The following is a 24,408-nucleotide window of genomic DNA, read 5'->3' on the forward strand; positions in this document are numbered from 1 at the left end:
CTGAGATATGAATTTGTGTTCACGTACCTGGCCTCTAAGTAATGCTTTAAGCAGTTGTCTTCCCGAGTCTCTCCGCTTCCTCTGCAGGTTCAGCAAGTAATTAGGAAAGCTAATAGAATGTTATTGTTTATTGCGAGGGGAATTGAATACAAACTAGGGAGGTTATTCATCAGTTATATAGGGCATTGGTGAGACCACATTTGGAGTACTGTGTACAGTATTGGTCTCCTTATATAAGGAAGGATGTAAATGCATTGGCACCAGTTCTGAGAAGGTTTACTAGACTAATACCTGGAATGGGTGGGTTGTCTTATGAGGAAAGGTTGAACAGGCTAGGCTTGTATCCGCTGGAGTTTAGAAGAGGAAAAGGCGACTTGATTGAAACATATAAGATTCTGAGGGTTCTTGACAGGGTGGATGTGAAAAGGATGTTTCCCTTTGTGGGAAAATCTAGAATTAGGTCACTATTTAGGAATAAGGGGTCGCCCATTTAAGACAGAAATGAGGAGAAATTTTTTCTCAGAGGGTTGTGAATCTTTGGAACTCTTCCTCAAAAGGCAGTAGAAGCAGAGTCTTTAAATATTTTTAAGGCAAAGGTAGATAGATTGTTAATAAGCAAGGGGTTAAAAGGTTATCAGGCGTAGGTGGGAATATGGAGTTGAGGTTACAATCAGATCAGCCATGATCTTATTGAATGGCGGAGCAGGCTCAAGGGGCCGAGTGATCTACACCTGCTCCTAATTCGTATGTTCATATCAGACTTACTCATCAACTGCCTAATCTAGTTCCTAATGTGAGAGGATTTGGTAAATAGTTGTGGCTGCCACAGAACTGATGTTTGCAACCTTGGTGTCATATTTGACCCCGAGATGAGCTTCTGACCACAGATACACTCCATCCCTAAGACTGCCTATTTCCATCTCCCTAAGATCGCCCGACTTCATCCCACCTTAGCTCATCTGCTGCTGAAATGCTGATCCATGCCTTTGTCACCTGTAGACTTGACTATTCCAACACTCTCCTGGCCGGTCTTCCACATTCTACCTTCTGTAAATTTGAGGTCATCCATAGCTTTGCTGCCCATATCCTTACTTGCACCAAGTCCTGTTCACCCATCACCCCTGTACTCGCTGACCTACATTAGCTCCTGGTTAAGCAACACCTTGATCTTTTTTTTAATTCTCATCCTTGGCCTCATCCCTCCCTATTTCTGTAATCTCCTCCTGCCCAACAACTCTCCAAGATATTTGCATCTGTCGTAACTAAGGAAGAAGATGCAACCCAGCAATGGTGAAAGAGAAAGTAATTCAGACACTAGAAGGGATTAAAATTGATGAGGAGGAATTGGATAGGCTGTGTGTACTTAAAGTGGATAAGGCACCGGGACTGGATGAGATGCATCCAAGGATACTGAAGGAAGTGAGGGTGGAAATCGCAGAGGCACTGACCATAATTTTTCAGTCTTCCTTAGACTCGAGGGTGGTGCCAGAGAACTGGACAATTGCAAACGTTACACCCTTGTTCAAAAAAGGTGTAAAGATAAGCCCAGCAACTACAGGCCAGTCAGTTTAACTTCGGTGGTGGGGAAAATTGTAGAAAGCATAATTCGGAACAAAATTAATAGTCACGTGGACAAATGCAGGTTAATTAAAGAAAGACAGCATGGATTTCTTAAGGGAAAATCATATTTGACTAACTTGCTGGAGTTTTTTTGAAGACGTAACAGAGAGAGTTGATGAGGGCAATGCAGCTGATGTGATGTACATGTCTTCCAAAAGGCATTTGATACAGTGCCACACAACAGACTTGTGAGCAAAGTCATAGCTCATGGAATAAAAGGGACGGTAGCAACATGGATACAAAATTGGCTGAGTGACAGGAAACAAAGAGTAGTGATTAATGGATGTTTTTTGGGCTGGAGGAAGGTTTGTAATGGAGTTCCTCAGGGGTCAGTGTTGGGACTCTTGCTTTTCCTGATGTATATTAATGACCTAGACCTTCGTGTTCAGGGCACAATTCAAAGTTTGCAGATGATACGAAACTTGGAAGCATTGTGAACTGTGAGGAGGATGGTGTAGAACTTCAAAAGGACATAGACAAGTTGGTGGAATGGCCAGATAGGTGGCAGATGAAGTTCAATGCGCAGAAATGTGAAATTATCCATTTTGTTAGGAAGAACATAAAATAAAGGGTACAATTCTAAAGGGGGTGCAGGAGCAGGTTGAGAGAGTGGTTAATAAAGCATACAGTATCCTGCAGAGACTCATCGACAGGTTTGCGGCTGCCTGCAATGAATTTGGCCTAACCATCAGCCTCAAGAAAACGAACATCATGGGACAGGACGTCAGAAATGCCCCATCCATCAATATCGGCGACCACACTCTGGAAGTGGTTCAAGAGTTCACCTACCTAAGCTCAACTATCACCAGTAACCTGTCTCTCGATACAGAATTAAATAAGCGCATGGGAAAGGCTTCCTCTGCTATGTCCAGACTGGCCAAGAGAGTGTGGGAAAATGGCACACTGACACAGAACACAAATGTCCAAGTGTATCAAGCCTGTGTCCTCAGTACCTTGCTCTGCAGCAGGGAGGCCTGGACAAAGTACGTCAGCCAAGAGCGACGTCTCAATTCATTCCATCTTCGCTGCCTCCGGAGAATCCTTGGCATCAGGTGGCAGGACCGTATCTCCAACACAGAAGCCCTCGAGGCGGCCAACATCCCCAGCATATACACCCTACTAAGCTAGCGGAGCCTGAGATGGCTTGGCCATGTGAGCCGCATGGAAGATGGTAGGATCCCCAAGGACACATTGTACGGCGAGCTCGTCACTGGTACCAGACCCACCAGCCGTCCATGTATCCGCTTTAAAGACATCTGCAAACGCGACATGAAGTCCTGTGACATTGATCACAAGTCGTGGGAGTCAGTTGCCAGTGATTGTCTGTCACTCTCGAATTGGCCTTTATAGTCTCTCCAGGCGCTGCTTCACAAACCACTGACCACCTCTAGGCGCTTACCCATTGTCTCTCGAGACAAGGAGGCCAAAGAAGATCCTGGGCTTTGTTAATAGGAGCATAGAGGTACGAGAGCAAGGAGGTTATGTTGAACTTGTATAAGACACTAGTTTGGTCTCAGCTGGGGTATTGTACCAGTTCTAGGCGCCGAACTTTAGGAAGGGTCTGAAGGTGTTAGAGAGGGTGGCGAAAATATTCATGAGAATGGTTCCAGGGATGAGGAATTTCAGTTATGGAGATAGATTGGAGAAGTTGGGACTGTTTTCCTTGGAGAAGAGAAGGCTAAGAGGAGATTTGATAGAAGTATTCAAAATCAGGAGGGGTCTGGACAGAGTAGATAGAAAGAAACTGTTCCCACTCATGAAAGGATTGAGAACGAGAGGGCACAGATTTAAAGTAATTGGTAAAAGAAGCAAAAGTGGCATGAGGAAAAGCTTTTTCACACAACGTGTGGTTAAGGTCTGGGTTGCGCTGCCTGAGAGTGTGGTGGAGACAGGTTAAATTGAGGCATTCAAAAGGGAATTCGACAATTATATGAAAAGGAAGAATGTGCAGGGTTACAGGGAGCAGGTGGGAGAGTGACACTAGGTGAAATGCTTATTAGGAGAGCCAGTGCAGACACAATGAGCTGAATGGCCGCCTTCTGCGCTGTAACAATTCTGTGATTTGCGCTCCTCTAATTCTGGCGTCTTGAGTATCCCCAGTTTTAATTGCTCCATCACAGGTGGCCATGCTTTCAGTTGCCAAGACCCTAAGCTCTGGAATTCCCTCCCTAAACCTCTCTGGTTCACTACCCCTCTTTCCTCCTTTCAGATGCTCTTTAAAATCTACTCTTTCCCCAAGCTTTTGGTCATCTGCCCTACTTTATGGCTCGGTATCAAATGTTGCTTTATAACACTCCTGTGAAGTGTCTTGGGATGTTCGGTTACGTTAAAGTTGCTATATAAATACAAGTTCTTCTTATTGTTGTTGACACCTTTCTAGGATACTCAGTTGTGGAGGTTGTAGCCCAAACCGCACATGCCACCACCCTGCCCCCCCCCCCCCCCTTGCAAATTTTCTCTCTTTTTGCCACAAGTTCATCTCACAGTTTAGCCCTGGATTTTGGCAAATAGACTGAAGGAAGTCCTCCATTGCATGCCTAGGTATTATGAAGGATGAAGAGCAACTGTTTGGTTTATGCCCTACGCAAAAAATCTAATCTGTATTCGAGCTTTGCTATTATTGAATGTGGCAAAATGCATTTTTGCCTTTGTTGATTTCTTTTAACTTGCATCTCTGCAGTGCTAGAATCAATATGTAGGGGGTTAACACCCAAAGTCTCTTAAAGTATCAGTCCAGTAGTAGCAGGTCAGTAGCATCTCGGATCAGGCATTTGTCAGGAAAGGAGTGAATTTTTTTGACTCACCAATGCTGGTGTGGTGTTAATTGTTTAATCATCCGAGGGGAGGAAGGGATCCTTATTTAGATTCCCAAATAATATCAAGCTATTGTAAGTGATCACACTTTAGTCCCACGGAAATATTGTTGCAGCACTTTGAGGAATCGTTCTGTTCAATTCACACAGCATGGCAGGCAGCCAGACAAACGTCTGGAGCCTCATGGGTACACTTCAAAGAATAGGACTTCAGTTTGGCAGTAGTAACTTTTTTTTAGCTATTTCTGAGTCTTCTGAAAACAGGGTTGGAGCCTTGATTGGAAGGAGTGCTCTGAATGACAACCCAGTGGACAGTAATTTCATTTCTGGAATTGCTATTGATAGGTCCCGGTTTTAAAAAAAATGGGCAGTCAGAGGGTGTGAGAAGCTCCCAGTTGGCAGCCAAAAGACTGTTTAAAAGCCTAAATCAAGATAACAAAGAAGAATTAAACTGCTAAATTGGTTTGTTTTAGTACCCATGTTTAGAGAGAAACCGAGTAGCATTTTATTTCACAAGGCGTGTAAGAGAAAATGTAATTCACCACGTGAAACTGTGTACTGTTTGTTCATCTATCTTATACCCATTGAATCATACCTTTTAACCAATATCCCAGACTCTATCACCATCCCTGGGTTTGTCTTGCCCACTTGCAGGACAGATCCATCAGAGATGGCGGTACAGTGGTATACAGTTGCGGGGGAGTGGCCTGGAGAGTCCTCAACATTGACTGCAGACCCCATAAAGTTTTATGGTATCAGGTCAGAAATGAGCAAAGAAACCTCCTGCTGATTACTACCTACAGCCCTCCCTCAGCTGATGCATGTGTACTCCTCCATGTTGAACACCATTTGGAAGAAACATTGAAAGCAGCAAGGGTACTCGGGGTGGGGGACTTCAATATCCATCACCAAGAATGGCTTGGTAGCACCACTTCTGACCAAGCTAGCTGAGTCCTGAAAGACATGGCTGCCAGGCTGAGCTTGTGACAGATGGCGAGAGAACCAACACGAGGGAAAAACCTACATGAGTTCCTCAGGTCAATGCCCTAGGTCCAACCATCTATGTCCTCCCCGCAGCTTACCTTTCCACTGAGCTTTGTATCATCAGTAAACTTGGATACATTTCTGTCTGTCTCTTCATCCAGGTCATTAATATAGAGTGTAAATAGCTGAGGCCCCAGCACAGATCCTGCAGCACACCACTTGAAAATGCCCCATTTATACCCACTCTCTGCTTCCTGTCTGTTAACCAATCTTCTATCCACGCTAATATATTACCCCCAACACCATGAACCCTTATCTTACCTATTAATCTTTTATGTGGCACCTTATCGAATGCCTTTTGAAAATCCAGGTATATACATCTACTGTCTCCCCTTTATCTACCCTACTTGTTACAGCCTCAAAAAATTATAATAAATTTGTCAAACAGGATTTCCCTTTAGTAAAACCATGCAGACTTGTTCTAATCATACTATGCTTTTCCAAGTGCATTGTTAAGACTTCTTTAATAATAGTTCCCAGCATCTTCCCAACGACTGATGTTAGGCTAACTGGCCTGTAATTCCCTGTGAGATTGGGGTAATATATTAGCATGGTTGAGGATTGATTAATGGGCAGAAAACAGTAGGAATAAACAGGTTATTTTTGGGATGTAACTGATGGAATGCTGCAAAGATCCGTGCTTGGACCTCAGCTATTTATAATCTATATCAATGACTTATATGAGGGGATTGAGTGTAATGCATCCAAGTTTGCTGATGATACAAAGCTGGATGGGAAAGTAAACTGTGGGGAGGATGCAAAGAGGCTGCAGAGTGATATAAACTGGTTAAGTGATTGGGCAAAAAGGTGGCAGATGGAGTATAATGTGTGGATGTGTGAAATTATCCACTTTGGTAGGAAGAATGGAAAAGCATAATATTTTCAAGAAGGTGAGAGACTAGTAAATGTTGGTATTCATGGGGATTTGGGGTTCCATGTCCACGAATCACAAAAAATTAACATGCAGGTACAACAAACAACTAGGTAGGCAAATGGTAGGTTTGCCTTTATTTAAGGGGGTTGGAGAATAAGAGTAAGGAAGTCATGCTGCAATTATATAGGCTTTCAATAAGACCACACCTGGATTGCTGTGTACTGCTTTGGTCTCCTTACCGAAAGAAAGATGTACTTACCTTGGAGAGGGTGTAACAAAGGTTCACTAGATTGATTCCTGGGATGAGAGGGCTTTCCTATGTGGAGAGATTGACCAGATTGGGCCTATATTCTCTGGAGTTGAAAAGATTGGGAGGTGATATCATTGAAACACAAAATTCTTGGAGGGCTTGGCAAGATAGCTGCTGAAAGGCTATTGCCCCTGCTGGAGAGTCTAGAACTAGGGGTCAGTCATTTAGGACTGAGGTGAGGAGAAACTTCTTCACTGTGGGTTGTGAATCCTCCATCCCAGTGGGCTGTAAATACTCAGTTGATAAGTATATTCAAGATTGAGATTGATAGATTTCGATAGAGGGGAATTAAGGCATATGGGGATAGGGCAGGCAAGTCGAGTTGATGTAGAAGTTCATCCAGGATTTAAAAACAGAAATTGCTGGAAATACTCAGCAGATCAGGCAGCATCTGTGGAGAGAGAAACAGAGTTAACGTTTCAGGTCCATGACCTTCCATAATAACTGAAAAGTTAGAAAGGTAAATGTAATAAATCTGTCATGATTTTATTGAATGGCGGAGAGACTCATTGGGCCACCTGGCCTACACCTCTTATTTCTTATGTTCTTATGCCAAGAATTTTCTGATCATATGTAATGGTGTGTGTGAATAGTTTTTATATTTATAAATAAAGATATTTGACTCAGTTCCCACTGAGCATGCCCAGCTAAAATGCTGATGAGTTCAGTTGCTTTTGCACCTCTGGCTGAGAGATATACAGGAGCAACTCAGATTGGCTCACTTTTTTAAGTTTCCTTTAGTACAAAGAAAGTAGTTCCATTTGGTGCTTCCTCAGTTGAGCCAGATTAAGAATTCATTTATGGGAGTCTGCAGGCATGATCCTTCCATCTATCACATCAGGACACAGCACTTTGATACACTAGCATTTTAGGTTGTTTCAACAACCCTGCTGTTACATTAAACAGATTGTAAAAAGTATTGAGTTTTGCAAATAAAGAGAAATTGGTTTGTTAACCACATTAAGTTGAAGCATTGTTCTAATGACAGTAATGTGCCACTTTTGTGGCTCTTTCTCGGCAGTACTGTTTGCCTTAAAAATGCATAACATTCTATATTTTAATTACTTTTTCTGTCTTAGGTGATACTGGCCAAGGTATAAGAGCATGGATAAAAGATATACTGAAACAAGATCTGGTTTTTCAGCACATACGTGTAATTTATCCAACAGCACCTTTAAGGTATCATTTAAGTAGCTGAAAATAAATGTTCAATGCAAGTTTACTAAAATCTTGTAAGCTAGAACCATATTCTCTCAACCAGAGTTAGAATTGAACTAAGTAACCTTTTGTTTATAAGCAGAGATATTATAAGTAACAAATACTGTATTTAATTTTTTTTCCTGTATCACTCAGTTCTGATAATCTTGTAAAATTACTGTTCTTTGACCCCTATATTTAACAATGTCATTTTGAATATAAATATTTAATTGAATAAGGCATTAAATATTCAACTTTTTAGTGTCTTCTGAAATCTGCCATAGATATATCTATTCAGAGTTACTAGTGGATTTCCCATGCATTCCTCACAGTGAATTATGGGATATGTTCTCACTTTTATCTGTCCTTGTACTGTAGTTTCCTTTTTCTTCCGATTCTCTCCCCTTCTCTTATTGTCTGGTTAGGTCTCTCTTTCTTGTTTTTGTTTTGTTTTACTTTTCTATGCACTTCTTTGGGCCTTCCTGTTTCTCTGCTTTTTGGGGTAGGAATTGTTTTGCTTCCCGCATCCCCTCCATTTCTACCCTTTTCCCTCAGAGACATTGTTTGCTTTAAAAATTCAAATTGATAAAAGTTAGAATGAGGAAAAAGAGCCCGTCTGCCCCCCCATCACCATCGCCCCTCCCCCGCCCCCATCTGTAGCTCTTGCTCTTTCTGTGTCCCCTCTCATCATCTTCCATAGTCTTTGTACCTCCTCCTGTCTCACTGTCCCCTCCCAGTCTCTCCACACTGTCGCCACTCTCTCTCCCACCTCTCTATCTACTCCCTCTCCCTCACACTGTTCTGCGCTCCCTGCCAAGCTCGCACCAACCACCCCTCTGTGCTCTCTGCAACTGTCCCCCCTCCCCCCCCCGGCCAGGTCTGTCTTCACAGTAGAAGACACAAACTATATACCAGAAATAGAAGGTAACCAAGGGGCTAATAAAAGTGAGGAACTTAAGGTAATTAATATCAGTGGAGAAAAAGCATTGGAGAAACTTAAGGGACTAAAGCTGACAAATCCCCAGGACCTATTGGCCTACATCCTACAGTTCTAAAAGAGGTAGCTGCAGAGATAGTGGTTGCACGGGTTATGATTTTCCAAAATTCGCTAGGTTCTGGAACAGTCCCAGTGGATTGGAAGTTAGCAGATGTAATACTGCTATTTAAGAAAGGAGGGAGAACATATACAGGGAACAACAGGCCAGTTAGCCTGACATCAGTCATTGGGAAAATGCTGAAATCTATTATTAAGAAGTCTTAACAATGCACTTAGAGAATCATAATATGGTCAGACAAGTCAACATGGTTTTACAAAAGGGAACTCATGTTTGACAAATTTATTCGAGTTTTTTGAGGATGTAACTAGTAGGGTAGATAATGGGGAACTAATAGATGTAGTATACTTGAAGTTCCAAAAGGCATTTGATAAGGTGTCACACAAAAGGCTAATACACAAAATAAAGGCTCATGGAGTTGGGGCTAATATATTAGCATGGATAGCAGATTGGTTAACAGACAGGAATCAGAGAGTATGCATAAACGGGGCATCTTCAAATTGGCAGATTGTGACAAGTGGAGTACTGCAAGGATCAGCGCTGGAGCCTCAGCTATTTACAATCTACATTAATGACTTAGTCAGAGAGATGGGGAGTAATGTATCTAAGTTTGTTGACAATATAAAGCTAGGTGGGAATGTAAGCTCTTAGGAGAATACAGAGGCTGCAAAGAGCTATAGACAGGCTAAGTGAACGGGCAACAAGATGGGCAGATGGAGTATAATGTGGGGAGGTGTGAGGTAATTCACTTTGGTAGTAAGAATAGAAAAGCAGAGTATTTTTAAAAGGCATGAAACTTGTAAATGTTGGTGTTCAGAGGGACCTGGGTATACTCATAAAGGAACACACCATTAGCATGCAGCTACTGCAAGCAATTAGGAAGGCAAATGGCATGTTGGACTTTATTGCAAGGGGATTAGAGTACAAGAATAAGGAAGTCTTGCTAGAATTCTTCAGGGCTTTGGTGAGACCACACCTGGAATACTGTACACAGTTTTGGTCTCCATATTTAAGGAATGATATACTTGCATTGGTTTACTAGATTGGTTCCTCGAATGAAAGGGTTGTCCTGTGATGGGAGGCTGAGTAAATTGAGTCTATACTCTCTGGAGTTTAGAAGAATGAGAGATGATCTCATTGAAACATTAAAGATTCTGAAGGGGCTGGACAGGGTAGACAAAGAGGTTGTTTCCCCTTGCTGGGGAATCTAGAACACAGGGGCACAATCTCAGGATAAGGGGCTGATCATTTTGACTGAGATGAGAAGAAATTACTTCACTCGAAGATTTATGAATCTTTGGAATGCTCTACCTCAGAGGGTTGTGGATGCTCCATTGTTGAATATATTTAAGGCTAAGATAGGCAGATGTTTGATCTCTCAGAGAATCGAGGGATATGGGGAGCGGGCAGGAAAGCGGAGTTGAAGCCAAGGATCAGTCATGATCGTACTGAATGGCGGAGCAGGCTCAAGGGACATTTGGTCTACTCCTGTTCCTATTTCTTTTGCTCTTACCCTCCTCCCCCCCCCAGCCAACCCGCTATTCTCTCCCTTCTCTGTCCCCCTCTCCCTTCTTGTCCCCCTCTCTATCTCTGTTTCCCTGTCCCATTCTCTCTCCTGTCTCAGAAATTATAATTGGTTCAGAGCTGTTGGCATGTTTCTAACTCAATACAACACAAGTAAGATAATTAGTTGGCTTCAGGATTAACATGTTTGAAATACAGCCAAAGTAAGCAACAAAAGTTAGCTTTTTAGCAATTTACATCTGTATCTTTGTGCCTACATTTAAAACATGGCTGGTTTACCTTTTTCTTGTTTTGCAACTTTTTTAGCAGTCTTCATTTCAGATAAGGATTCTTGCTAGTTTACTGTTCTCAGTTTTCTTTGCGCATATGGTTGCAGACAGGTAACATTTTTATTGTCACTTTTTCAGACCATATACACCAATGAATGGATCTCTGTCAAATGTGTGGTTTGACAGGTACAAAATTTCCAATAACTGCCCAGAACATCTTGAATCGATGGACTCAATGTGCCATATACTGGGTAGTTTGGTGGATGAAGAGGTCAAAGCTGGAGTTGTAAAGGACAGAATAATCTTAGGTAAAATATGTTATCAGTTTTCCTAACATTTTAAAAAACATTCAGTAATCTGAGAATCTACCTTTTCTATTCCTGTTTCCTGTCTACTATCCTTCCATCAAACATGTTTATCCTGGCACAGTCACTGGATTGTATCACAGATTCACTGTCTTAAAAATAAAGATGCACGTGGTTGATCATATCCTTTTGCACTTAGAATTTTGGTCATATCATTTAATTTCTGAAGTCAATCATTTTTTAACACGTGGGCAAAAAAGGATTGTTTTACTTAGAAAGTATGTGTACTTGTCTAATCAATTTCCTTCCACCATGATTTCTTTACTTGATACTGGTGAAACCTGATACCATTATTTTGACGCTGGTGGAAAAAAATGAACATTTTCTGTGGATTATCAAATCTGGTACTGCTGTAACTTCACTCTTAACTATTCAAAAGAATCTGGCGGTTTCTAACATTTACAGTAAGTGGTAAATTAAATCAATGGCAATATACTAGTTTGCTTTTAGAAAGACCAAAAAAAAGCACTAGCTATATACAATCTTTTACATTTCGAACATAATGCTAAGAGTTATTTTGGCAATTGTGTATTCCTGCGTGTTATTCATGCTGCCAAACTTATCTGGTATTAAGTGATATATTTGACTTTTCTTGCCGTTTGTAGCTGTTGAAAAGTTACAGCTGCCATTTGGAGTAAAACTATTTGTAAATTGATCTAGTGGAAACAGGAATAAAGAGATTGATAGCTTACCTATCCTGTAGCTGTTGCAGATAGATATTCTTGCTGCAGGCAAATGTTACTATTTTACGAGATAGTTTGAATTTTCAGCACTAGAAGCAGCATTATTGGCATCAGGGTTAAAAATGCAGCCTGGAGTTATCCAATTTATAGTTGTCTGGAACTGGAAGCACATACCAATCTCGCAATTACACAATATAGCTTTCTTTGTTCCCATTTAGCACAGTGCTATCCTACATTACTGCTGACAGTTAGTCAATGCAAATTCAAAATGGCCAGCTGTAATGAGGTCTGAACCTAATTAGTTCCCAGCAGTTCATTTTTGATGCATTTAACACTGGAATATTTAAAAACACGTTTGGAAAAAAACTTTAGCTCAGTACCACAGTCATTGGAAAGATTAGATTACCAGGAACACAAAATGAAAAACATGGCAGTATTTATGTTTACTCTGATTCAGATATTATACAAAGATGCAAAGCAGGCAAGCTTAAAGCTCACCAAAATTTCAAACTAGGTGACATACGATTAGAATAAAAGCAAAATACTGTGGATGCTGAAAATCTGAAATAGGAACAGAAAGTGCTGAAAATATTCAGCAGGTCTGGCAGCATCTGTGGGGAGAGAAACAGAGTTTTTTCATTTCGGATTTATTTCAGAGATACAGCACTGAAACAGGCCCTTCGGCCCACCGAGTCTGTGCCGACCATCAACCACCCATTTATACTAATCCTACACTAATCCCATATTCCTACCACATCCCCACCTGTCCCTATATTTCCCTACCACCTACCTATAATCGGGGCAATTTATAATGGCCAATTTACCTACCAACCTGCAAGTCTTTTGGCTTGTGGGAGGAAACCGGAGCACCCGGAGAAAACCCACGCAGACACAGGGAGAACTTGCAAACTCCACACAGGCAGTACCCAGAATTGAACCCGGGTCGCTGGAGCTGTGAGGCTGCGGTGCTAACCACTGCGCCACTGTTTCAGATCTGTGACCTGTGATTTACTATTAGATTCCAACATTCTTAATAGCCAATGCCCCCTTTCTTTGTATGGCTCACACTTAATTGTATTATCTGTTTATTTGACTCTAATTTTCTCGATCATTATTTTTGTAAATCTTTTCTTCCTATTGGTCTCCTCCCACTTGTATGTTTCTCAGTTTCACTGTGTTGCTTTCATGTATGTTAATTTATTAATATACTCAGTTTCTATCTCTTTTTTGTAAGTGTAATATATATGCAGAATGGTAACCAACAAATAGTGGGTTGGAGGTGAGTATTAGGATAGGCTGGGGAGCAGCTGCAACATGCAATGGTGAGAAAAGCGAGGGAACAAGTGTCAGGTAGGGAGGGAGTGAAATAATTGAGGAATTCTCAACTGGGTGAGTGCTAGGATCACATATTTAAGGTACTAGTCAATTGTCTAAGTTTTAACAAGTTGAACTAAAATCAGAGTTCCAGTTGTGACACCATATATGTTTTTCTTTTTCTGAATGTTTAATCATTGCTGGTGATGTCTCATCCATTGAAAAATGGAACTGGCACCCAAAGTTTGACATCACTGATTAATATAACAATGCAATATAACTAAGACCATTAAGATTTACATATTAATAAATTAATTAAATTGACCAGTGGTAGTTGAAAACATAGTAATGTACATTAGCCATCAGTGGTTATCTTATACATAGATATGGAGCACCAGTAAACATAGCAATAATTACAATAACATTTAATATGAAATACCAAACTCAAAATTAGCCTTTTTGAAATAATAAAAACATTCAGTGTTAAGATTAGCAACAAGATGGCTTCCAAAATTGTTTTATGTAATACAAAGCAAAATACTGCGGAAACCTAAAATAAAAACGAAAATGATGGAAATACTCAACAGGTCTAGCAGCATCTGTAGAGAGAGAAGCAGAGTTAACATTTCTGGTCTGTGACCTTTCATCAGAATTTCATACTATATAGTTCTATATATTATACTCAGAACTATATATTGCTTTAGGCAATTCTACATTAATGGACTGAAATACATTTGAGAATTGATTTATTCAAATCCATAGACTGTGAATGAAGTGTAGATATGATCAGGGATGCAAACTGCTGAAGGACCAGACCAAATTATCAGAATCATTTTGTGGAGGGACTTTGACTGAAAGTCACCTGGCTATTTGAAGCTTATTGTAAGTGAATAATATAGAAGAAACATAAATATAGTGAGAAGTGTTTAAAGAAATGAGCCCCACATTTTCACAGTGTATAAATACTTGATACATATTTGTATCTAGGAGGTGGTTTGGCCTTTGATGGAATAAAGTTTTTCAACCTCAAAATCAGAATCTGAATTTACTTCTGTGATAAAGGAGTATAGCTGATGTATCACAGTGCTATTCGGTTGATTTTGAAATTCAAGTATTAACAATTAATGAAGTACATTTGATTTAATTGGTGATAATTATAAATGGCACAGCGAGGTATCTGTACATTTGTGCTTTTAGTTGGACCTTGTCCTTGTATGTTTTAATACCACAATAGAGACATTCTGCAAGTGAATATTTTATTTATAACTCCCCTGATATAACGTCAAAGTTCTATTTCAGTGACTCTGTAAATGTCTAGGGGTAGTACTTGTGATCCCTGAAGTTAAATTAAGGGGATTTCTGCAAAAAAGAATTCTGCTACCATGCTTCTAACAAAACACAATAATAATGAATAAGTGAGACCATTGAGTCTTTCTAATATTTTGGATTATGTATCAGTCAAGTAGAATACAGTTCCCTTTAATGGCACATACATTTTGAAATAACATTATGTATGTTACTGATTGAAGACAGTAATGAACCCTCACAAGGAAGCAAAACAGGATTGGCAGTTATGTGGAGAAGCTTTATTGAATCTCTGATAAAATCTACTTACTGTCACCATTAAAGGAATGCCGTTGCTAGTTACTAACGGATATTCAATATCCCTCCACTAGCTCACATGGTGCTGAAAGGCTTTTTTTGTTTCATGTTTGAAGAAACTGATGACAAACTGTAAGAAATTTGAGATTGAAATAATTAAAACTGTACTAGCTACAGAGTAAATCAAAATTAATGTGCTAAAATTAGCCTCCACTGAAACATTATCCAGGTCCTCAGATAAGAACGGTTTGTCATCAAACCTATTGGCTGAAATCAGCAAGGGTATTACAGTTACAGTACTCACCCAGAAGGCATTGTGGTATTGACAGACAAATTGCAGGATTTTTCCATAGAGAAGTAAATCAGAGACCAAACCTTTTTGTATATTGTCATTTCAAAAGGAAAATCAATTGGTCAACCACATGAAATGTGTAATTACATAGCTATTCAAATCTCATGGTGCCTATATACATAAAAGACATCATCATGACTAACTGCAGGCAATCTTGCCAGCATGTGACTAAATAGGTGCAATAATTTACCCTATAACGAGTCACTTAAAAGACTGTTACTAAAATTGTATTGCTGTGTGTGGGAACCTTACTTTGATCTCTTTAATTGCATTATGTTTTAAAAGCAATAATAAATAAAACTCATTGTGCTTTGACATGTTTTTGCGATATGCTTATGCTGCTGAAGCTACTGTTTGTCGAGAATTTTTTAGGAACTGCAAAATTTCCATAGGGCCAACAAACTCCCTTGCTTGGGAAAAATACAAGAGAGAAAATGCCATTTGAACTATTGAACTATATCTCTGACACATTTTCTGTCTCATTATGGCATCAACGTAAGAATGTAAGAAAAGTTACAATAAAATCTGAGAGTTTCTTTTGGAATTTGCCACAATTGTGACATTCGGTACATTAAAATCCTAGAATTATAATGTAATGCTTCTAGTCCATTGAAGTTAACAGATATTGCTCTGATAGCTCGTTCTATTCTTTCTTTAGTGATAGCGCTGTTACTTAAAAAGAATACTAGAATATCTGTGGTCTTGCTTCAGAGGAGCTGTAACCATTCTTAAATAAAAACAAAAAAGTGCTGGAAGATACTCAGCAGGTCTGGTAGCATCTGTAGAGAGAGAAGCCAAGTTAACGTTACAGGTCAGTGACCTTTCATCAGAACTGGCAAAGGTTAGAAATGTAATAGGTTTTAAGCAGATAAAGCGGGGGTCGGGCAAAAGAGAACAAAAGGGAAGGGGTTGATAGGACATAGGATCACAAAGAATAACTGACAAAGAGGTCATGGGGAAAAGACAAAGAGTGTGTTAATAGTGTGGTGAAAGATAAAGCGTTAGTGCAGAGATGGTGTAATATCTTTATTTTTTCCATTGTCTAATCTAAAGATCATCTCAAACATCTATCCATCTTTCCTATTTCACTGAGAATTCCTCTTGTTAGGTGTGTCAGCCATGGTTCAGTTGGTAGCACTCTTACCTCTAAGCCACAAGGTTCTGGGCTCAAGTCCCACTCCAGGGCTTGAGCACAAAAATTAAGACTGACACTCCAGTGCAGTATTGAAGGAGTGCTTCACTGTCGGAGGTGCCTTCTTTCGGATGAGACATTAAACCGAAGCCCCATTTGCTTGCTCAGGTGGATGTAAAAGATCCCATGTTATTTCAAAGAAGAGTAGGGGTGTTATTCTTGGTATCCTGGCCAATATTTATCCCTCAAGCAATATCACAAAAACAGATTATCTGGTCATTATCACCTTGCTGTTTATGGAAGTGTGCAGTGTGCAAATTAGCTGCCGTGTTTCCTACATTACAACAGTGGCTACACTTCAAAAGTATTTCATTGGCTGTAAAGTGCTTTGAGACATCTGGTGGTTGTGAAAAGTACTTGAAAAGCACTATATAAATGCAAGTCTTTCTTTTGTATCCCTCCTCTTTGTTCTGATTCTATTAAAATGCTTGTTCATCTTTCATTTTTTCCCTGAGGGGCTACATGCCTGAAAAATTAACTGTTCTCTTCAGCTATTGACTGACCTGCTATGTGTTTCCATCATTTTCTGACTTTGCAAATACTAGAAATTAGAAATAATTCTTGCTTTTTAATTGTTTCTTTACTATGTTGTAAGTGGTATAACACTGCAGCCTGGAAAGCATAAGTGGATATATTACTTTTGTTTTTAAAAAAGTGTTATTTTTTTTGAACAAACTTTGAATTGCATGCAATTGCTGCTGTTCTAGGAGACTGAAATAGTTGGAATTACTTACACTACTGTTTCTGGTAGGGTGTTCCATGTCCAAACAACCCTTCATTCTTTTGGTAGTGATCTTAAATTTATGCCCTCTATTTACTGACTCAAATACCAGAAGAAATATTTTTCCCTATTTACCTTAACAAACCTCATCATAATTTTAAATAACTCTTTATCAACTTTCTTCTTAACCAAAAAGTGAAAAGAACTCATATTTTTTCCAGTATCTCCTGATAACTAAAGCCTTTTATCCTTGGTAGGGGTGTAGGGATGAGTGGATAACTTACAGAAAGCTCGCACATGCACAGTCGGCTGAATTTCTGTGCTGTCAGTGTCTATGTTATCTTAATAAATCTCTTTTGTACCCTCTCCATTATATTAATATCCTTCCAAAATTAGGGGACAACTGGGCATACCAATGATTTCTATAGGTTTAGTTTTACCTATTTCATTTGTTACTCAAAGCTGTTATTTATAAAACCTAAGATTTTCTTTTAGCTTTATCAATGTGTATTTTCTCTCAAAGGAACCTCCATGCCTCTCTATTTCCTCTCTCTAAACTACCAAAGTGTAGCACTATTCTACAGTCACACGTTTTAGGCAGATTTCTTTTTTAAAAGCAGTAGTTTTTGCATCAGCCAGTTACAAATGCATAGCAAGAGATGTAATAATTTGTAATAATCTAAATGTTTAATCAAGCTTGGACCTATATAATCTTGTAGGGAGAGGGGAGAGAAATAATTGCATTTATGACAAATCTTAAAATACAAGAAATAGTAGAACTATAAGGAAAAACATAGTGCAAAAGGTAGGCAAGGAGAGGAATTTCTGATATGTGTACAGGAAAACTTTCTTGATCAATACATCTCCAGTCCAACAAGGAAGGAAGCAGTGTTGGATCTGGTACTGGGAAATAAAGTAGGGCAAGTGGAGTGTGTTACAGCGGGATATCATATAGCTAACAGTGACCACAACATTATTCAGATTAGAGCAATTATGGAAAGAGACCAGACAATATTGAAGGTAAAAATGCTCAACTAAGGAAGGGCAAATTTCAGTGATTTAAGGAGGGACCTAGCATAGGTAGATTGCACAGTAAAGCAGTACAGACGATTGGAAGGCATTCAGGGAAGAGACAATTCAGGTACAAGGTAGATCATCCAAAGCTAATGTGCCCTGGATGACAAAGGAAATAAAAGTTAAAATAAAACAGGCAAAGGAGGCTTTTGGCAAATGACAGAAGTTAAGATTCGGTTAATAACCAGGAAGATTATGGAAAGTATGGAAGGGAATTGAAAATGTTAATACGGGAATCAAAGAGAGGATACCAGAAAAGATTCACAGGCAACATTAAATTGAACCCTAAACCATTTTGTAAGCATAAAGTTTAAGAGGTTAACTAGAGAAAAAGTTGGGCCTATTAAGGGCACAAAGGGAAGGTTAGACAGATTTTTGATTTACAAGGGAGTTAAGGGTTATGGGGGGCAGGCAGGAAAGGAGTTAAGGCCACAATCAGATTAACCATGATCTTATTGAATGGCAAAGCAGGCTTGAGAGGCTGAATGGCCTATTCCTCCTTATCTTATGAAATCTTCATGCAGGGGCAGAGGACTAAAGTACTAAATGAGTATTTTGTATCTGTCTTCACAAAGGAAGCGGATGATGTGAAAGTTACACCAGAAGAGCAGAGGAAGTTATGGATAGGATTGTAATAGAGCAGATTAGCATTACTGAAAGTTGCTAAGTGAATGGAATACATCCTAGATTGCCGAAAGAGGCAAGGATAGAAATAGCAGAAGTACAGATCGCAATCTTTCAGTCCTCTTCGGATACATGTTTAGAGTCAGAGGACTGGAGGGTTGCTTATGTTACACCGCTATTCAAGAAAAAGGAGGGATAAAACAGGAAACTACAGCCCAGTCAACCTATCATTGGTGGTAGGGAAGTTATTGGAAACCATTATGAGGGGCAAAATAAACTTCCCATTTGGAAAGACATAGGCTAATCAAGAACAGCCAGCATGGAATTGTTAAAGGCAAATTGTGTCTGACTAACTTGATTGAATTCATTGATGAGGTAACAAAGAAGGTTGATCAAGGTAGTGTAGTAGATGTTATATATATGGACTTTTGGAAGGTGTTCGACAAAGTGAAACACAGGAGGCTTGTTAGGAAGATGGAAGCCCTGAGAATTAAAGGAAAAATGGCAGCATGGATATGGAATTGGCTCAATAACAGGAAGCACTGGATGGTGGTTTGCAGTAGTGTTCCCCAAGGATCAGTTTTGGGTCCATTACTCTTTTCAATTTTTATAAACAATCTGGACCTGAGTGTAAGGAGCAGCATTATAAAGTTTGCAGATGATATGAAAGTTGACAGCTTAGTAGATAATGATGAGGATGGTTGCAGAGTACAGAATGACAAGACAGGATGGTAAAATTAGCAGAAGCATGGCAGATGGCATTCAATGCAGAGAAGTGTAATGATGCACCTTGGGAGGACTAATATGGAAAGATAGTATACTCTAAATGGCAGCATGATTTTGGAAAGTGTAGATGAGCAGAGAAGCCGTAGTGTCCATATACATAAATGCTGAACGGTGGCAGGGCAGTTAATAAGGGTGGTTAATAAATATAATGGGTTATTTGGGTTTATAAATTGTGTAAACCATTAGTTAGACCTCAGCTGGAGTATTGTAGAGAATTCTGGGCACCACACTTCAGGAAAGATGTAAAGCCTTAGAAAGGATACAGAGGAGGTTTACCAGGATGTTACCAGCGTTAAGGGACTTCAATTATGAGAAGAAGTTGGAAAGTTAGAACTGTTCTTCTTGGAAGAGAAAAGGTTTAGAGGTGACCTATTCGAAGTTTTCAAGACGATGAGAGGTTTTGATGGAGAAAAACTATTCACTCTGGTGAGTAGATCAATAACCAGAGGTCATAGATGTAAAATCATTAGCAATAGATCTAGGGGGAGATGAAGAGAATTTTTTTCACTGAGAGTGGTTAGAATCTGGAATGCTCTACCTGAAAAGGTGGTGGAAGCTGATTCCATAAATAATTTTAAGTGGAGTTGGACAGGAACTTGAGGATGACAGGATTACAGACTAAAAACAGAAAAAAATAATTTGGGACAAAATTAATTGTCACATGGGCAAATTCAGGTTAAGCCAGCATGGATTTCTTAAAGGAAAATCATGTTTAACTATCTTGCTGGAGATGTTTGAAGATGTAACAGAGAGGGTTGATGAGGGCAATGCAGTTAATGTGGTGTACATGGACTTCCAAAAGCATTTGATACAGTGCCCCACAACAGACTTGTGAGCAAAGTTATAGCTCATGGAATAAATGGGACAGTAGCAACACAGATACATAATTGGCTGAGTGACAGAAAACAAAGAATAGTGGTTAGTGGATGTTTTTCGGCTGGAGGAAGGTTTATGGTGGAGTCCCCCGTGAGTCAGTGTTGGGACCCTTGCTTTTTCTGATGTATATTAATGACCTAGACCTTGGTGTTCAGGGCACAATTTCAAAGTTTGCGGATGATACTAAACTTGGAAGCATTGTGAACTAACTGTGAGGAGGATAGTGTAGAACTTCAAAAGGACATAGACAAATTGGTGGAATGGGTGGACAGGTGGCAGATGAAGTTCAATGCGCAGCAGAAGTGATACATTTTGGTCGGAAGAACATGGAGACACAATATAGAATAAAGGGTACAATTCTAAAGGGGGTGCAGGAGCAGAAGGACCGAGGTGTACATGTATCATTGAAGGTGGCAGGACAGGTTGAGAGAGTGATTGATAAAGTATACAGTATCCTGGGCTTTATTAATAGGGGCATAGAGTACAAGAGCAAGGAGGTTATGTAGAACTTGTATAAGACACTAGCTCAGCCTCGGCTGGAGTATTGCGTCCAGTTCTGGGCGCTGCACTTTAGGAAAGATGTGAAGGCATTAGAGGGTGCAGAAAAGATTCACGAGAATGGTTCCAGGGATTAGGAACTTCAGTTATGAAGATAGATTGGAGAAGTTGGGACTGTTTTCCTTGAAGAAGCGAAGGCTGAGAGGAGATTTGATCAAGGTGTTCAAAATCATGAGGGGTCTGGACAGAGTAGATAGGGAAAAACTGTTCCCACTTGTGAAAGGATCGAGAACGAGAGGGCACAGATTTAGAGTAATTGGTAAAAGAAGCAAAAGCGACATGAGGAAAAACTTTTTCACACAGGTTAAGGTCTGGAATGCACTGCCAGAGAGTGTGATGGAGGCAGGTTCAATTGAGGCATTCAAAAGGGAATTAGACTGAGATGAAAAGGAAGAATGTGCAGGGTTACGGGGAGAAGGCGGGGCAGTGGGTGAATTGTTCATTTGGAGAGCCGGTGCAGACACGATGGGCCGAATGGCCTCCTTCTGCACCGTAACAATTCTGTGTTTTTGTAATTCTGTGATTCTATGTGGAATGAAGGATGGCTGCTCTTTTAAAGAGCCAGCTCAGGCATGATAGACCAAATGGCCACCTCCTGTGCTGTAAGTTTCTATGAACTATTAAACAAAGTTAGCATTTGTGAAGGTTTTGATTTTGAGTTGAATTAATAATATGTAGCAGTTTGAAAAATTATGTGAGATGTGACTCAAACTGCAATTAAGAGGGTATGAAAATTAGTTAACTGGTTAATCAAGTAATAGATTGGAACGTAACCAATTTTCTTCAATATTGTGAAACTGAAATGAAGTAGACCATTACAATTATTAAAATAATTAAATTTACATGTCACTCATGAAACAAATTCCATTTTTTTTGTATAATGAAACTCTGAAAGCTTGTGTGACTTCACATTAATCTACAGAATTACATTAAATTTGATTTGCATTCTATAAAACTATTGATTTAGATCTATATTTGGCTTTGCAGGGGGATTTTCAATGGGAGGGTCTATGGCTATGCACTTAGCCTATAGATTTCATCAACAAGTAGCAGGAGTATTTGCTCTATCTGGTTTCTTGAATAAGGATTCTGTTGTCTATCAGGTAAGCAAAAGGATGGAACTCGCATTTATATAGCATGACCTCAGGATGTCCCAATAACTTCTTAGCCAATGAATGTCTCTTGAAGTGTAATCACTATTTATAGTCAAATGTGACAGTGAATTTGCACAAAAGTCACGTGAACAATAGGATGAATGAACAATTAATCTGTTTTGATAATACTAGTTGACAAACCAATGTTGGTCACAACACTTGGAGAACTCTGCTGTTTGAAAAAGTGTCATAGAGAGATACAGCACCGAAACAGGCCCTTCGGCTCACCGAGTTTGTGCCGACCATCAACCACCCATTTATACTAATTCTATATTAATCCCATTTTTCCTAATCCTATATTAATCCCATTTTTCCCTCTCACATCCCCACCTTCCCTCAATTCTCCTACCACCTACCTACACTAGGGGCAAATTTTTTTTTTTTTACAATGGCCAATTTATTTATCAACCCGCAAGTCTTCGGCATGTGGGAGGAAACCGGAGCACCCAGAGGAAACCCACGAGGTCACAGGGAGAACTTGCAAACTCCGCACAGGCAGTACCCAGAACCGAACCTGGGTCACTGGAGCTGTGAGGCTGCAGTGCTAGCCACTGGGATGTCATGGAATCTTTTATGCCCATCTTAGGTAGATGGAAGTATGGGTTAATGTCTCATTTGAAACACAGCACCTCTGACAATGCGACAGCCCCTTAATATTGTACTGAAGTGTCTGCCTAAATTATACTGAAATCCTGAAGTGTGGCTTAAACTCATTATCATCTCACTCACCTGAGAAAGCTACCAAATAAACTAACCTGACACTGTAAGGTAAGATATAGAGCATTTACAAGTAGAAAGTATCCAGCATAATTTTGATTGAAACTGGAGGGCTACTTAGCAAAATTCTTACTCTGGGGATGGGTTGAAATATTACTAATGTTACATCAACACAATCATGGGAAATGTTGTTAAGGTCTACGAAAGGCATTAATCCATACATTTAATACCATTGCTAAAATAGTAGACAGAGGAATTTCACATGAATATGGTGTCACAAATACCACATAGCACAATTTCAAACCACTGATATGTTATAAATGTCATAATTAATGTAAATAAGTTATTTAAATAATCTTTAAGAGTTTATTCTTTCAATGTTGCAATAACCCACTTATTAAAATATTAAACAGTTTGATTTGCCTGATTTAATAGGTTAAGAAACTCAAAATGGATTAACTGTATCCATGTATTTGCAATGCATGTTTGGAGCCACAAATATCGCTCCATTTGAAGTTAAATGTTTAGATTAGACCTAAATGTTAGGGTTCATGAATAGGCCAATGAATTCAACCTTTAACTATGTACCACCTTTTTTAGCATTACAGCAACATGCTTATGGGTGATGATTTATACCTGACCACGGGTTTTCAAGTGTTTTTTTTATTACCTGGGTGTCTATCATTATGGAGTAGTAATTTAAAATATTATTTTAATCTTCCATAAAATATTGTGCTGTTTTTTATGATTGTTTTTAATGTGTGGAAAAAGTAGAAATAAATTGAAAACAGTAGATAGATAATGTGTCTGTAATATATGTTTTTGTCTCCAGGCTGTCCAGAGTGCTCAAACCTCAATGCCTGAATTGTTCCAATGTCATGGGAAGAATGACCAACTAGTTTTGTTTGAATGGGGTAAAGAGAGCTGTTCGCGTTTACAGTCACTGGGCGTGAAAACCACTTTTAATACTTTACCTAACCTCTATCATGAACTTTGCAAATCAGAGTTGGAACAGCTGAAGTCATGGATTTTACATAAGCTACCTAATGATGAGTAGTAATGCTATTCAATCTGAATAAAATAGTGTTTCATGTACATATTTAATGTACTTTGTAATCATTTATTAGCTAATATTGTCAAGAATGAAAATATATCATGGATGGATCCAGACATAGCCTTACAGAAAATAGGCAAAAAATGTTTTTAAATCACATCGATAGATTGTAGTGTTTATGTATACCACTTTTCCTAAAATGCACTATTGTATGAATATACTTTGTTATAATAAATAGTGTACCTTAACAAATTTGCTCCTAAAATTACTTACTGATGATGCATGGCAATCTGTTGCACATTCCAGACTGCTTGTGTGTATGTTGTATGGTTGAGATTCATAATCTCTTACTTTAATGCAAATATCGCTGTTAACAAACTTAGTAATATTGTCAGCCGATGATTACACTCAACAGTTGTTAACTATAGAGTAGTTAATTGTCATCTATTTATAGCAATACTTGTTGCAGAGAAGGGTGGGATGTGGGATTTTTTTTTAAGAAGATAATCAAGTCCAGTTCCTATTATCTCTTGTGGGCTCACTACAATTCATCAAACTACTAAAATTGAATATTTTCTTCCTCTCCTTGGTTCATCGTATAAAAGCTGTTACAAATCCCAACTTCAATCC

The 24,408-nt window shown here is 39.2% G+C and overlaps 1 protein-coding gene across 1 annotated transcript in view; it reads left to right on the forward strand.

Moving 5' to 3' along the window:
* The window catches only part of lyplal1 (lysophospholipase like 1), a 29,407-nt gene extending 5,392 nt beyond the window's left edge, over positions 1–24,015 (forward strand). Inside the window, exons 2-5 of the mRNA XM_068045065.1 lie at positions 7,741–7,840; positions 10,845–11,014; positions 21,841–21,956; positions 23,557–24,015. Coding sequence (XP_067901166.1) covers positions 7,741–7,840; positions 10,845–11,014; positions 21,841–21,956; positions 23,557–23,781 — 611 coding nt within the window. The 3' untranslated portion in view covers positions 23,782–24,015. The remainder of the gene's footprint in view (positions 1–7,740; positions 7,841–10,844; positions 11,015–21,840; positions 21,957–23,556) is intronic.
* Positions 24,016–24,408: the final 393 nt, after the last annotated feature.

This window comes from Heterodontus francisci, chromosome 13 (assembly GCF_036365525.1).
Source record: "Heterodontus francisci isolate sHetFra1 chromosome 13, sHetFra1.hap1, whole genome shotgun sequence".
Lineage (NCBI taxonomy): Eukaryota > Metazoa > Chordata > Chondrichthyes > Heterodontiformes > Heterodontidae > Heterodontus > Heterodontus francisci.